Source organism: Acinonyx jubatus, chromosome B1 (assembly GCF_027475565.1).
Source record: "Acinonyx jubatus isolate Ajub_Pintada_27869175 chromosome B1, VMU_Ajub_asm_v1.0, whole genome shotgun sequence".
NCBI classification, from domain to species: domain Eukaryota; kingdom Metazoa; phylum Chordata; class Mammalia; order Carnivora; family Felidae; genus Acinonyx; species Acinonyx jubatus.
Genome location: NC_069382.1, coordinates 139,870,923 through 139,887,051, shown reverse-complemented (window position 1 = coordinate 139,887,051; position 16,129 = coordinate 139,870,923). Strand labels below are relative to the sequence as shown.

Sequence of the window (16,129 nt, the reverse complement as noted above, 5' to 3'; positions counted from 1 at the left end):
CAAAGGGAGAGGTTTTTCCCAGTTCACCCTTAACTCAGAAGCTCCTGGAAACTAAAAATGAATTGTGAGCGCTGCCCAAATTTCTCTGGTAAGATATTCTTGGTTAACTCTTATTACACTTTTCAATAATAAAGGGCTTGCAAGACAAGAGGTCTCTATCCTACACCTGGGTCTTAGGCATATTGGTACATCATAGAAACCATAAACTCATGGTGAGTGAAAGCTTTAATTCCTTGATGCAATCTATGCTATATAAGCATGTACTTCATCTTTTCTGTCTTAATGAATTTGGTCAAATCAACTCAAAGCTTGCTGGACTCAAATCCAGCAAGGTTTGGGGGGTTGGCTATTTTCAAGTATTCTCAATCGCATTTCTAGGTTATTTTGCAGGACTAGACAACTCACAAAAATTATGATTAGTTTTGTAAAACTGGTTTTGTTTCTGATTTTGGTAGGAGACCTGTCGTCACAATCTACTCCATACCATGGCAGATCTTGGGCATTTCCCCTCAGTCCCAGATACACACACAGGTCTCCTGTGCTTAAATGTGAATTTATAACTGCAAATGATGTTAATGTTTAACAAGAGACAAGTGTTCAACTCCTCACTCTCCTACAGTCAGCCCAAGTGACTCAATTTCTCCCAGATACTTAAAAAGATGTTTTATTTTCCTCGAGGCACCACCTAGTGGCCAAAGCTCAAAACATTTAATAACAGGAAGAGGAGACATTCTGTTAACAATTTAAAGGCTAATTTCAAGAATTTTGGAGGTTTCAGAAGTAATTACATTAGACAACGCTTTGTGTTATCAAATATAAAGGGCAAAGGTTTGAGTTAGAAATTGAGCCTTATTAATTCTTAGCTATGTGGCATTAGATAATTCTCTAACCCTCAACTTGCTAATGCAGACCAGGGGTAGGAGTTTTCAGGATGGTTGTGAGACCATCTGGCATAGTATCTTCCCTTTCCACCTGAAAATGTACAAACTACCTTTAGGACAAAGACAAGCTCCTTACCATGTTGGCCTAGCATCAGCAGTCACATGAAGTGAAAGGCCAGTGTTGCTCTGGGCAGTAATGTTCAAGCACGACTGACTTTCTTATTTCAGGAACTCCAGAATGAGTAAATTAGGAAGCTTGAAAATCCAGGTATGTAGAGTACAGTGGACACACATATGTTGTTTCTAACAGAAGAAAATAAATACTACCTGGGGGACAGACACCAATGTCTTAATTCCAACAGTGGAAGATGTTAAGCTCCGTCTCATCAGCTCAACTGAGTGAAGAGCTATGCTCTAGCTTCCTTCAAACCAAAGGCAGTGTCAGCAACACTTGAGGCAAATTGGTTTTACCTTTTTACTGGCATTTGGGAACACTCCCCATTCCCAGCCTTCCCCCTCCCCCACACTAATACATCATCTGTGGAAAAAACATTCAATTCTCCACAGATAACTTTATACTCTCAAATTGAACAAAAAATAGCTTCTTCGCTATAGTCTGAATTTCAAGAGGTAGAGCATTCACTTTAACTTTTTCTGTTAAATGAAAGATTGGATAATTTATACCTATTTATTCCCTTGCCTTTGTGGAGGTTTCATGGAATGATAGGCTTTCTAACCACGTGGAGATACCAATTACCCATAAAACTCAAGTTTCCAAATACTGAAAGAATAATTTGTGATGTGATGCCAAGATTTAAGACAAGTAACTCGGGACAGAGTAATGAGCAGGAATATATTCAATGAAAAACTCCATGCTGTTCAAGAATATTGTGCTTTTTCTGTCTCGATCCATGAGTTCAGGCTCCTCAGAGCCAAGAACCCATGGTAGCTCAGGTCTCTGGAACAGTGAACTGAAAAGGGTGCTCAGGAAGGTCTGGTCCCCTAAGTACCTTCATTTAATTGAACAATGGGCTAAATAGCTTTGAAGCATGAAAGCTGGCAGCCCAACCATCCCAACTCAGTTTCCCAGAAGAACTACCATGTTCTGGGGCACCTGGGTGGCTCAGTCACTTAAGTGTCTGACTTTGGCTCAGTTTATTATCTCTCGATTCATGAGTTCGAGCCCCACGTTGGGCTCTGTGCTGACGGCTCAGAGCCTGTAGCCTGCTTTGAATTCTGTGTCCTGCTTGTATGCACTCTCTCTCCAAAATATTTTAAAAAACACTTTTTTTTTTAGAAACAATACTATGTTCCAAACTGATTTATCAGTTTTTGGTAAGATTAGAAAACCTCAAAGTCAACTAATTAAAATCTTATTGCCCTCTTATATTCAATCTGTAGTGGCTGGACTAGAAATATTCTAATGTTAGACTCAGTTTCATCCCTAGCTTGAACATCTGTTAAATGGAGGTAGGGGGGATTAAGTGCCATTTATTTAACAGAAATGGTGAACATGTGTAGTTGTAAATTTCTTAGAGCTCCCCAGTGCAGGAGAATTAAGTAACAGACCAGATGAAAATTAGGGTAAGTGTGATTTTTTAAAATGTGTATCTACAAAGCCAATCTCTTGCTATCTTTCACCCATAAACAGTTCATGTTTTTAAAACTTCCCTCCCACTGCCTGTACTTACAGGGAAGTAAAAGTTTCCCATTTGAATGGATTGCAAGGTTGTGCAGGCAGTCAAACCTTAGTAATTTCAAAGAAGCCAAGTGGTGACCTAAGAATACTCTTGCTCTGCTAAACAGAACGAAACCAGTGGGCTAAAAATGATGTCATCCAGACATGGGTGCTCTCACAAACCATTCCATCAAATGAAAATTTACTATTTGGAAGGTAAGAAAAAGAGATAATAGAAAAATTCTTTACGTCAAAACCTACATTCCTCAGTCATATTTAAATCCTGTTTTATTTTCTGTGAGCATATATTTGGGATTTTTATCCCAATACCAGTGTCTAAGCAATCAGGAACTTGTACCTCTTCACAAGCAGAAAAAAAGTTAAAGATACAAAGGTTAAGGACAACTTTTATTGCTACCAGAGGCTTTTTATCATCAGCACATGGTTCTGACTGCAATACCTTCTTCAGACTGAACAGGGAGCTGAGGATCCAGAAGTCATTAAGAGAAATACAGGGAGGGTGAATAACTTCCATCAAGAAAATCCTAATAGCTTAACATAAATCTAGGGCACTGAATTCAGTTATTACATGTTATAGACCCAAATCATAGAGCTGCCCCGACATCCAGACAGTCTCTCCTACTGATTACAAATGAATGAAAACTGATCAGTTACCAAAAAAGAAAAAAAAAAAATCTTAGTTGTTACATGTTTCTTTGGTGAGCACCTGGATACATTAACTTTATCACAAATTCTTTTATATAAATTTCAAAAATGCTTTCAACAAATCTAACCATATCCTAATTACATGCCACTTTTAAGCTTCAATTTAAGAAAAACAAAAATAAAAACAATAATTTTGTTTCCAGACTCCAGGAATTGAAATAAGAAACACAAAATCAATGTGGTAATGTCAGTCCTTTTTCTATTACCACTTCTCATTCATATGGGGCAATTTTAAAGTACCCTTTTGGGATTAATTTGAATCATGGATCAAACATGGCTGTCACACTGAAATGAATTTATTCACTAAATTGCTAAAAAATAATTTTGAGGGTTTCCTAATCAGTGGAAGTCAGGCTATAGATCAACATGCATAAAGTTCATTTAGTATTCAATAAACAAGCAAGCAAAAATGAGGAAAATTAAATCAGGATGCTGGTGACAGAGTGTGCTAGCTATGAATTTTGGAACTTAAAACACTTGAATATAAATTTTTGACATGGGGTCAATCTCCATTACATCTTAGCAGAGAAAAGAATGGAACTGACAAATACTAAAAAAATTTAACTTAAAAAAAAAATTTTGATCTTTTTTGAAGTTTCTAACTTTTTTGGTCTTTAAATGCTTAAATAATGTTGATTATAATTTGCTACCCAAGTAAATGGGTTTTTTTCTGGCTCACTTCAAATCGGCCTGATAAGGTATATAACTTTATAGAACCTTTCCTGGTTTTCCATGTTCCTAATTCCCAGAGTAGTCTACCTTAGTTTGCACTTGAAGGTAACACTTGAAGCTACATGACGGAAACTGGCTGCAAAGGTGGACAAGGAGAAGCATGTCCCTCTTGCCTTGACAGATCAGTGCCACAAACAGAACCCACACTTTCTGAAGCATTATCTTCATTATAGAGCCGTTTGATTCCATCATAGAAGTCATCCACTTCCATTTCCTCTACTTTGCGTTTAGCAGAGGTATGCTTGCACCCACTGGCAGCTGGGAGATGATGGTAGAAGGCTGCTGCACCTCTGACTGGCACTTCTGGTTTGCTGTTGTCCTTGGAGAAATCTAAATCTGGGCCTGGGACAGAGGAGGGATGTAATCTGAACACTCCTTTGTCACAGGTCACCAGGGTGTGCTTGAGGGGACGGTAGACATAAACGGAATTTAGAGGCAGGGAAGACTGCAGAGAAGAAAGGTGATGTGCCACAAGCTCCCGACAGTGGATCAGCTGGGAGCTAGCCATCTGGGCCAGGAAAAAAAAAAACAAAGGTTGATCATTTAATTAATATGCTGGCAGCTTTTCCTCACTGCGCCCTCTGTCCTCCCCAGCTTTGTCTCTCCCCACATCTTCTACTTGAAATTCAGCTATTCCTCCAGTCTACCCATCATCTTCTTAGGGATTATGACCAAATCTGTACTTCTAATGGAAGTCTCTTTGGAACTTTAATTCTGTAACTGCAATTATATGCAACATCTTCATGAAAACAGAAACTATTCTCTTTTGTTCACTGTGTATATGCAATGTCCACTCTTCTCCAGTGTATTCCTCTTGTCTACAGGGCCCTTCACTCCACCCTCTGCAACTTCCAATCTCTTCATGAGGACCAAGGAACAGATAAACACAAAATTCATTAAAAATTTAAGGAAAAAACCAGAGGCACAAAAAAATTTAAGTAAGGGATGGGGAAGATCTAGCTAAGAATTTAGAACAATTTAAGTATTTTAAAACAGCAAATGAGAACTTTTGACAAATTATATTTTTGTAGAAATTAGCAGGCTTGACAACTTTAAGAAGAAATGTTTTTAATTTGGGGTTTGACTAATTTCTTCTTAACCTTCAGGATAGTTCAGGTATCCTTTCTGAAGCTACCCTTAACTCCTCTTGCCACCACACACCCAAATTCCAGGGCCATCTATATCTATTTCAACCTGTCATTACATACCACATCGTATTAAAATAATCCATTAAACATTTACTTTTTCCATTACAGACTATAAGCCCCCAAAAGGCAGCCATTGTATCATATTCATTTCTATTCCCAAACTTCCTCTTCTAGCACAGTGACTATAATAGGAGGCTTTCAAGGAGTCCAATTAGTCTCTCTGTCCTCCTTTCCCTGTAATTATAGCTCTAGTTAAAATAATCTTCCTCTAGGCAACATACATTTCTTCCCCTATTCAATTTTTTTAGCGGCACCCCAATGCCTACCAGAAATAAGCTAACCTCTTTAGCTTGGTATAAAGGCTCTCTACAATCTGACCCCAACCCTCTTTTTCAGTCTTATTCCCTGACTTATCCCAATTTCTGCCAAACAGGCCTGCTTTCTCTATTCTGTGTAAATCTTGCCCTTTCTTACTTTATCCTTGTTCATCCTGTTTCTACCTGTTAAAACTGGATTACCAATTCCATCCAGACCTGCTAACTGCCACCACCTCCAAGAAGCCTATTTAAACTATTAACTATCGGGGTCACTTTCTAGTCTTGTATATTTTACAAGTATTTTTGGACATTTCTTAACCACATCTTATTTATACCTATATAACCTGCAGTACACAGCATAACTATGTGAAATACCAGAGAGAAAATAAAGTAATATGGTCTGCGATAACAGAAACATATTTGGTCACAATACTATTTTTATCGGTAAGAATATTATTTGTTATGCAGGAAAGCATCAGTGGAAAGAAGAAATCAACAGCAGGTGTTATCACAGTACAAATGTTAAAATGCCTAAAACTGTCAGAAATAATACACGAAAATGACCACTTTTAATATCTACCATTTTGTTCACTAAATTTTTTCCTAGTTTAGAAGACACTAGGTAACACCTTAAGGGCAAAATACTATTAACTAGTCTTAGAATTTCTTTTCTTCCCTTAAAAGAATTTATAATACTTAAAGATAGTCCCCAACTATTAAGCTTACAACCATAGGCTAGGGCTTATCATGTCTCAGGGATGCAGAACAAGCTGAGTCATGCTAAGAACAGTGGAACAAAAAACACAGAAGAGGAATGGGGCTTTAAAAGTTCTTTAAAGAAAGAGGTACCCTAGCCAATGCTTCAAGAAGCCCACAAAAGAGTGGTAACAGAAATGAAAGACACAAATTGGGAAGTGAAAAAAGGACTAGAGTATAATACTGTTCTTTAGCAAATGACTAATGCTCAGGGGCCCACAAAAATATCATAAATACTCTAATGCCTTGGCCATGGGGCATAATACCACAGCAGAATCCTGAAAAGTAGAGTTCATATAGATGCCACTGGTTTGAAAAAAGACATGTATTTCAAGTAAAAGGAAGACTAGGCCACTATAATCTTTCTCTATGAAAAAATTAATAGATTTTAATAGAACGTTACACAGTTGACCCTTGAACAACATGGGGCAGTTATGGGCACCAACCCCCAAAGTTGAAAATCTGCATCTAACTTTCAACTCCCCAAAACTTTATTATTCTGTTGACCAGAAGCCTTATCAATAACATAAATAGTTGATAAGCACATATTTTGTGTATGCATTATACACTTACAATAAAGATAGAGAAAAGAAAATGTTGAGGAAATCGTAAGACATATTTATAAAAGCATACTGTAAAAAAATCCATTTATAACTGGACCCATGCAGTTCAAACCTGTGTTGTTCAGGAGTCAACTGTATTTTAGAAAATGACAGAGCTAGAAAGACATTATTCAAACCAATACCATCTATATGAACTCTATTTCATCCAACTAAATCCTTTTTCCAAAATAACATATCAAAAGAAATTCCTTCTAATTTACTACCTGAATTTGTTCTACTTAAGAGTATGACCCTTGCTGAGATCCAGTGGAGGAAACAAAACAAGCGCATAAACTGGAATTACTACAACTTCATACACCAGACAAGTCCTCTAATGAAACTGTTTTAAAGTGAACTCATTCTAATTGTAGGATGTTAAGAGAACATCTATTGTTATTTTTCATGACTACGTTCACAGACTTCAAATATGGTAAACATTTTTAAGTATCGCTTGCTAAGGAAACAAACACAACTGTAATGTAGCTCACCAAGGAAGGTGGAGCAATTATAGGGCAGACATCCAGATGAGAAAGGGGCGAAGAATACCATCACATAAATGATAGGTTCTGAAGGACCCATGTTTGGTGGACAGCATGAAGCTGAAAACATCTGCTGCAGCAGTCTGATCTTAGGCACCTTAAAGAAGAACTGGGAGATCCTCGTGAGGAAGACCTGCTTCTTTAATTCCCTACTCTAGTTAAAAAAATTATTTTTTTTTATTATTTATTTATTTTTTTTTTGAGAGAGAGAGACAGAATCTGAAGCAGGCTCCAGGGCCTGAGCTGTCAGCACAGAGCCTGACACCAGGCTCCAACCCACAAATCACAAGATCATGACCCGGGCTAAAAGCTGGACCCTCAACCAACTTAGCCACCCAGGCACCACATAACTCCCTCCTCTAGTTTTAAACTACTGGAGAGAACATCAACTGTGACTACTGCTTGGCTAGGGACTAGGAAGACCACCACACTCTTTCAGCAAAGTTAACATCCTGAGATTCTCAAAGGTGGGCCACATCAGTCAGAAAGAGGAAGATGTGAGTACAGCTACAGAAGTAGGGCAATGAAAAAAGGGGTAAGAGAAAGAGGTTTGGCCATCTCAAAATGGCGACCAACATTTAGCTAAGAGGCAGGGATGGTCAACTAGGAGGGAACTGGGAGGTCAACTAGGCTTGCCTTTCAAACCAGGGAAACTTTGTCTGAATTCCAGAGGGAACAAAGGCAGAGCCAGTGACAGTGGCTCCCGCACAGCATGAGGTATTTAGGATAAAAATCAGCAGTCCTCTCAAACCAGGATACTGGGAAACATGTTATAAGTAATTCTGGCATGGTCTCACCAATACTCCACAAAAATTTCCTATACTAGACCCAAGAATCCAGGAGGAATATTTATTTGAACACATCTAATTACAAAGATATTAGACCTCGTATTCCTACCTAAACACAAATGAACTTAGCAAACATAGCACTGAGCCTTCAAGAATCCAGATCCACCAGGTTTAGGCCACATATGTTGGCTATCAGTCCCAGCTGGTTTTAGAGAACTGTTAAGACCAAGTACCAAAATCTCAAGTGCTGTGACATTGTTTTTATCTTCTCCATTAGAATTTGAATACTACACGGGGCAGAACCTTTTTTTTTGTTTTTTTACAACCACTGTATTCCCAGTGCCTAGATCACAGATTTTCCAGTAAAAGTTTGTGGAATATAACTATTTATGTATGTATAAGAAAATTAAACACTGGTTTTCAAACTATATCCAAACAATATGCAGAAGGGAAGGGGCCATGTTCAGACTCTGCATCCAACAGGTCTCTGCCCCAAATACATATTACAAAGAAATACTTTCCTACCTTACATTCTGGGATTCTGTGTGTACAAGATTTTACTGGAGTCAAGGGAAGGATTCCAGTTCTAAAAGAAATTCTGAAAACCACTGAACTAAATCTTTAAGGTTTGTATGGACAAAGCATTGGTCCTTTACTAAGTAGTCCTGTGGGTCTCTGAGAAAGTACCAAGTACCCTGAACTGCAGATTTAAAATAAAGGAGTTGAATGGAATTTCTAAGAAGATCCCTTCAAATTCCAAGAATTCCAAGTCTATAATACTACTTCAGTAAAAAAGGAACAAGTTTCAATGAACATTTTCTTAACACAAAACACCAGAAGACTTATGAAAGAGAATAAGCTTATTTTCCAGTGTTTTTTAGAAACAAACTCTCAAAGCTACAGAATACATACGCTATTTATAACATTCTTATTATTTATGCTTCAAAGTCCGTCCTTTCTTTGTGACAGTAACAGTTCATATAATAACTTTTCCTGTACTAGCTTTGGGAATTAGCACAGAGATCAAGTCAGAGCATTTAAAGATGTCATTTGTCCCAATAAAAAAATGAAAAATGAAATGTAGAGGTTTTCTATTAATGTCCCATACCCCACTTCCATAGTCTAATGTAAATGACTAACATTCAACTTCACTTTCCAATACAATAGATAAGCAAAGTAAATTTCCTATACCACACTATTCTATGATTTGTGATAGTTTCTAAAAATTCTCACTAAATATCAACTATCTCCTAGAATCTACTTTCACTATAGCATTCATTTCAATGGAAAGAAATACTTTTCAATTATAACAATCTAAGGTACGCTAGAAGAACTTATCTCAGGGTGCCTGGGTGGCTCAATCGGTTAAGCGTCCGACTTCAGCTCAAGTCACAATCTCATAAGTTCATGGTTCGAGCCCCATGTCGGGCTCTGTGCTGACAAACAGCTCAGGGCCTGGAGCCTGCTGCAGATTCTGTGTCTCCCTCTCTCTCTGTCCCTCCCCTGCTCACGCTCTGTCTCTGTCTCTCTCTCTCTCTCAAAAATAAACAAACGTTAAAAAAAAAAAAAAAAAAAATTGAAGAAAAAAAAATTTCTCTCCTGTAAAGGAGAAACAGCCGGTGTTTCTAACTAACATCATATGCCTATCTATCCCAGGGATATAGAACAAGCTGACCCATGCTAAAAACTAAACAAAACAAAAGAGGAATGGGCCTCTAGCTAATATACTGTGTTGATCACCAACCGTTTATGAAAAGACCCTCAATCCTTCTCTGCTCACAGACTAGGGCCTAAAATTTTCAGAGCTAAGAGGTAGCACTGAGGTATTTCTATGTCTGCTAACTTTTACAGTTCATATCTATGACATCAATTATAAGCATCTTACAAAACGTCAAATTCAAGTATTATTCTCATTTTTCTTTAATAGTATTCTAAGTTTTATTAGTTCAATAACTGAAGCTCTTTGCTAAGACTAGTTTTTTTATTATAAAATATAATTACTTTAGCTCAGAATTTAAGTCTCTTCTCTAAATAAAATCCAATAAAATATATCAGAATAACTACTACCAAATAAGAATAAATAAGGACATATAAAGGGAAAGTGAATTCATAAGTCTTTTATGGACTCAGTTGGCAGAGGAGTATGGTTTGCAGATCTAAACTTTACATTCTATTGGGTGACATAAGATTATTCAAAGCATTTGCTAACATATAGTACCATTACTAACTATCCATTTGAGAATTTTCTCCATTAAAACTCTTACATTTTATATAGATAGTTGACAAAAAATTTAACTGGCCTGTAAAATTTTATACCAATTTGCAGATGGAAGTGATTGACTGATTTTAGGCAATAATAGGAACTACCAGGACAAAACCTCTTTCAGAAAGTTAGCTTCTACTTGACAAAGTCTAGTACAAATACTTCACTTTCTAGTCAATTATTTGCTTGTCTAAAAAGCAAACTTCTTGCCATTTATGTTTTTGATTTTTACAAAATAAGCAAAGTATAGAAGTACTATGGTGAAACCTACAAATATAGCTAAGAAGGTTCTTCGTACAAAACTAAAGGACAATATATTATAGAGATTCTTATTAATTTGTCAAGATTCTTAAAAATTTAAGTAACTTAGAAGGGTTGAAAAGAGCAAAAAAAAGACTAAGCTTTACAAGAGAAGAAAGTTCACCTAGCCCGTAAGTTTGAAGTGTGTATTACTTTACTCTTGTCTCCTCTTAAAAGCAGTTTGCCATTATAAGATTAGAAATGTCTCTTAGTTTTATAGTCATCTAGCAACCCTACGTATCCCAATGAGAGATGAACTTAAAATGAACACTTAATTTGACTGGCACCTACCTGTGCTTTCTGAAGCAGTTCAATTGTAAGAGGAAGCCAATCAGGAATAAGTTTCTCCATTTCCAAACTAACCATGGCCAGAGCAAGCATGGATCCTTTGAATTGCAGAAGTTGGTTGCAGGCCATACAATGAAGGAGTTGCTTGGTAAGGACTGCCAAATGTTGAGATGGGCTCAGTTTGGGCAAACTGAAAAGTAACTGAGGCCTAGCTGACACTGCAATGGCATGGAACTGAAAAGAAATCGTAAGAACATCATACTAGTTTTAGGTAAATTATGCACAGAAACTGATATAACCTCAGGTATTACTCAATTTCTTAAGTCTGTAGTTTTAGTTTCATGTAATTTGACATATATGTTAATTTCCCAGTTTTCCTTGGTTATCTATACTTTTTCTTTTCCTAAAAATCACAACAACAACAAAAAAATGAGTGGGCAATCTACTTTCTAGGTTACTAAAACAAGACTACATATTCAAATAAAAATCTGAGAGAATCAGGTATACTTACAATGTGAAGAAAATCCAATGGCGTAGCTGTGTGAAGATCCCAATTCAACTTATCCAGAATAATTCTCTCCATCCTCAGAATTTCAGATGAAGAACATCCACAGAAACTGTCTCTTGCCAACACCTTTAATACTGGAATTCTCTGTCAAAAGCAAAGAGGAACACGGCAGGGCAAGAGGACAGAAAAAAATAAGCTAATTTTCTATTTTTGTTCAGATAAATAGAAAGCAAGCTAATAAATGGAGAGAAATTTTCAAGAAAAAGACATAACTAATCTTTAAAGGAAAATATTTACCTCATCCTCCTCAACAGTCTTGGCAGCTAGGAAAAAACAGCTGATTGCAATACAACTCAAGTATTTTGGGTGGGCCTAAAATTTTGAAGAGGAGAAAAAAGCAACTTCAGTGATTTTTCAAAAAGTTGTAAGAGTTTGTTAAAAAAAAAAACCAAACAAACAAAACTAGATATACAGGTGAGACAGTATGCACAAAATTCTAGGAATAATTAATCTGATTCCCACCCATTGTTTTCTAAGACCAGGACCAACTTTTTTAACTTCACAACCCTAGCCATATTATATTCTATGAAAATACTATACTACATTGCTAGAAATTCAACCAATGCTAGTTAAAGTTAAATTTCTATCCAGCAAAAAAGAATTTAATTTTAGAAGACAATTTTTTATTTAATAAAGTTCCAAAAATTAACTCTTTGTACATGTGTGTATTTTTTGAGCTAATTTTAATCTTACTCTCTTTACCTGTCATGTCAGTAATATTAACTACTAGACGTTAGGAGAATTAAACCGAAAGAATATAAAAAAAAGACTATAAACACATTCCAAATGCTTTAAAAATTATAGGTTGGCAGATGAATAGAAATTTTCTAATTAAGTGTCCACAAAAAAAAGTGTGTATTGTGTGTGTGTATGTATATATACATATATACATATTCATATATTCATATGTATATGCATCATATATATATACATATACATATATTCAAGTTCCATAAGAAAGGTTCCTAAATACATACAGAATCAATTAGTAGGGGGGAAATCTTTCTAAAGGGTTTAACACACATAGGAGGGCTTGAATTTGCCTGTTTTCCTGATCTATGACAAGGTAGGCCTACTTTCTATCTTACTGGTAGTATAAGAGTTTGCCAACCCAGCATCAGAATACAGTTTCAAATAACCAGGACAAGTCCAATTATACTGAATGACATAGAAGTTATGTAACATAAATAAGCCCTGTTTTGACATTTATTTTATACTCAAATATTACATTCCTGTGAAATTATGGAAATCTTCAGGTAACCTGATGCAGCTTTGATTAACTTATTTAATAAACACGCCAGTGACCACTGCCTTAAAGTGGCATACTGTCTAGAACCTTCTAGTCCTCTGCCTACATGAAAAATAACAGCTGGTTCAAAACTATCAACATTTTCAGATAATCATTAATATTAATCAGAATATTATGATTTAGAAAGCACTTCCAAAAATATTGTCATGTCTATTATGTCTCAGCAGTTAAGGGACATCACACAAGCGATATAGGAAGTGAAGGCAGATCTTGTAGCTAAGACCATTTTCCAGGCTCCCTTATCTCCCCAAGTATACAACAGACCAAATCCTTGAGGTAATCAGAGTTCACTACAAAGAAGAGCCCAATAGTTAACAACTTTAGGTTAGGTAATGCAACCCTTAAATCAAGGGCACCAATAAATTTTATAATAAAAAGAATCCCAATAGCAAGTGTGATTTTTTTTTTTTTAAAGAAACAGTAGTTCTCATTCCTGGATGTACATCAGAATCATCTGTGCAGTTTGTTTTGTTTCTTTAAATACAGACATCCAGATATCACCAACTAGAGATTCAGATTCAGAAGCTAAATAGGGCTCAGGGTTCATACTTGTTTAAAAAATTTAAGTTTATTTAAGTAATCTCTACACCCAAAGTAGGGCTCAAACTCATAACCCCAAGATCAAGAGCTGCACACTCTTCCAACTGAGCCAGCCAGGTGCCCCATCAGGGTCCATACTTTTCAAGAGCTACGTAGCATTTTCTTCTGCACAGCTAGGATTGAGGCTCCATTCATTGCTGCAGCCTTGTATGGTCTGCTTTTATTTAAAACATGAATACATATTTCAACACAGATTAACCATCTAAGAGAATCTTATGCTAATAACATGACAGGACCCATTAAATAAGAAACATGAAAATAATGACATTATACTTGGCAACATTCTCTCACTGATCCAGAAACTCCCCCAAATTTGTTTAAAATGTTCAATAATAAGGTAAGAACATTTTCTGTGACAGAAGCTACAATAAGGTTATTAATAATTTGTGAAGAACATAAAAATCAAGAAAGGACACTATCTTTCTCTGTAAGGGAGGTTAGCTATAGTAGGGGGAATGTGAGGGGGGGACTTGATACAGAGATAAAAGTAGACATCTCAGATTACCTACATTTCAGGCAATTAGTATCATTATAATTAAAAATTCTTTAAGTCTCTTAAGAGTACAAGTGTGAAACTTTATGAAAAGGTAACTGAGTGGCCATCCAAATTCTTCCACTGGCTTCTATTTTTTATAACAAAGAGTACAGCATCCCCGACACTGAATTCGTAGTTCCCTCAGCTTACATATTCCTAGGCATACAAATGACAACAAATGATTTACTCTTCTACTTTTTCATGCCTTGCCATTAAATGAATGCTGTATTTCTGATTTAAATCAATTGAGGGCCTACTATGACAAATTTCACATAATATAGCCAATGATATATTACACCAACAGGGACAATATAAATTTCTTTATGTATTTTTGTATGCTGTCATTCAACAAAAATATAACAAACTTATTTTACGTTGTTCATCTTGTTATACTCCAAAAGTATGCCTCTAGAACGAATTTATATATTTTCAAAACACTACACAATATGGATATTCAATAAATAAAGAAAAAAATGTGCAATAGGCTTATACTTTTCTAGTCTAGTTCACTGTCCACTTCTAGTACACCAATGTGTTAAAAGACAACGTTCTGCTGATATACGGTATTTAAAATCAGGGAATCAAAAATTTCACAGGTTAAGTATAAGTTATGAATACTTGTAGCAAAAAGAAAATTACAGAATACAATTAGAAATATTTCCAAAAATTTAAAGCAATGGCAAAAAACATCATGTCTTAATAGGCATATATACCATTTCCAGGAAGGTTTTCCAATCTTTTTCACTTTCCAGAATGTTTACTAATTGCCCTGGTTTAGCATATAAACCCTCAAACAAGAGGTTGTGTTTAACTGTATCCTAAAATATTTACCTTTACAGTAGCTAAAAACCTGTCCAAAAGACTGCTAGCCAAAGCAAATGTTTCTGGGTAAAGGTTGAATTGGTACTTGAGTTTGGCCAGCCACTGAATCACTTCATCTCTCTGGGATGGAGAAACATTCTATAAGGGAACAAGTAAAAGAGAAAGAGAAAAAAAAAAAAAGAGAGAGAGAGAGAACAAGTGAAGTTCCAAGTTACCATCAAGAATGAATTCTCTCTTATAAAAGGTTAGCAAATGCAATGGAATACATTTAGATGTTAAAAATGTTAACTTTACTCAACATCTATCAAGCTTGAGATGAATGAAGATAAAATGTTATTTACTGATCATAGCATTTATTATCAATATCCACCAGTCTCTTTTTCTTTATTAAATAATCTTCATTATGTCATTTCACCATATACTTATACTTCAATTAATCTAAGGTGTTCAGGGAATATATAAGACTTTAAAAGTTTAGGTATCACTATTATCAACTGATAGTAACTTTGGAATTAAGTTTCCCAATTCTAGAGAATAAGAAAATACAGGGAATTTCTTTCTAAGGCAGCAAATAGCCATTAAACCATCTTAGGAAATACAAATGGAATATGGTAATAGGATAATAGCCCATTAAAATTAAAACTAAAATCAACAAGAATAAATGAAAGATACCAGTGACAACAAATGAATTACAAATTTAAAGATCACAGAAGAATACTGAAGAGAAAATCACCTGAACTAATTTACCAATGGAGATATTACTATACAAACATATAATGTTAATGCTTCCTATATATTATTTTAAACTGCTTTATAGGCTTAATTTTTAGATGGTATACACTTTAAAGTAATTATTATTTAGATAACTTTACCCTTGAGTTTTTCAGGCCCCACAAAAAAAATAAATAAAACCTAATACTTATAATAAACGAAATAGATCTGTAAGTACTACTTCTGCCAGGTAAACACAACAAAGTACAGAAATGACTGTGATTAGTGGAAAAAAGTATTTTTAGTAAGTGAGGGTTCCAGACAAGTAAAGGTTTAATCCTTAACCCAAATTATAAAGCACTGCAATCTTTATAATCATAACCATTTTAGATGGAAAGCTTTTAAAATATATTATTTATCTAATTCCTTAGAAAGTAGAGAGGTCATAGCTTAAACCTTTTTCCTGATTACTCTGGGTCAATTTTATGAAATTAATTCTTATAGCACAGAAAGATACATTAAGAGCTATTAAAACATGGAGGGCTGGGGTGCCTGGGTGGCTGAGT

General features: G+C 35.5%; 1 protein-coding gene across 2 annotated transcripts in view; it reads right to left on the bottom strand.

The window, feature by feature from the left end:
• Nucleotides 1-2,948: 2,948 nt before the first annotated feature.
• The window catches only part of CCNI (cyclin I), a 35,485-nt gene continuing 22,304 nt past the window's right edge, over nucleotides 2,949-16,129 (bottom strand). For both annotated transcript variants that reach the window (XM_027058825.2, XM_027058820.2), the window contains 5 exons: nucleotides 14,862-14,990; nucleotides 11,824-11,898; nucleotides 11,530-11,670; nucleotides 11,022-11,252; nucleotides 2,949-4,525 (listed from right to left, as the gene is read on the bottom strand). In XM_027058825.2, the coding sequence (XP_026914626.2) occupies nucleotides 4,076-4,525; nucleotides 11,022-11,252; nucleotides 11,530-11,670; nucleotides 11,824-11,898; nucleotides 14,862-14,990 (1,026 nt within the window). In that variant the 3' untranslated portion in view covers nucleotides 2,949-4,075. The remainder of the gene's footprint in view (nucleotides 4,526-11,021; nucleotides 11,253-11,529; nucleotides 11,671-11,823; nucleotides 11,899-14,861; nucleotides 14,991-16,129) is intronic.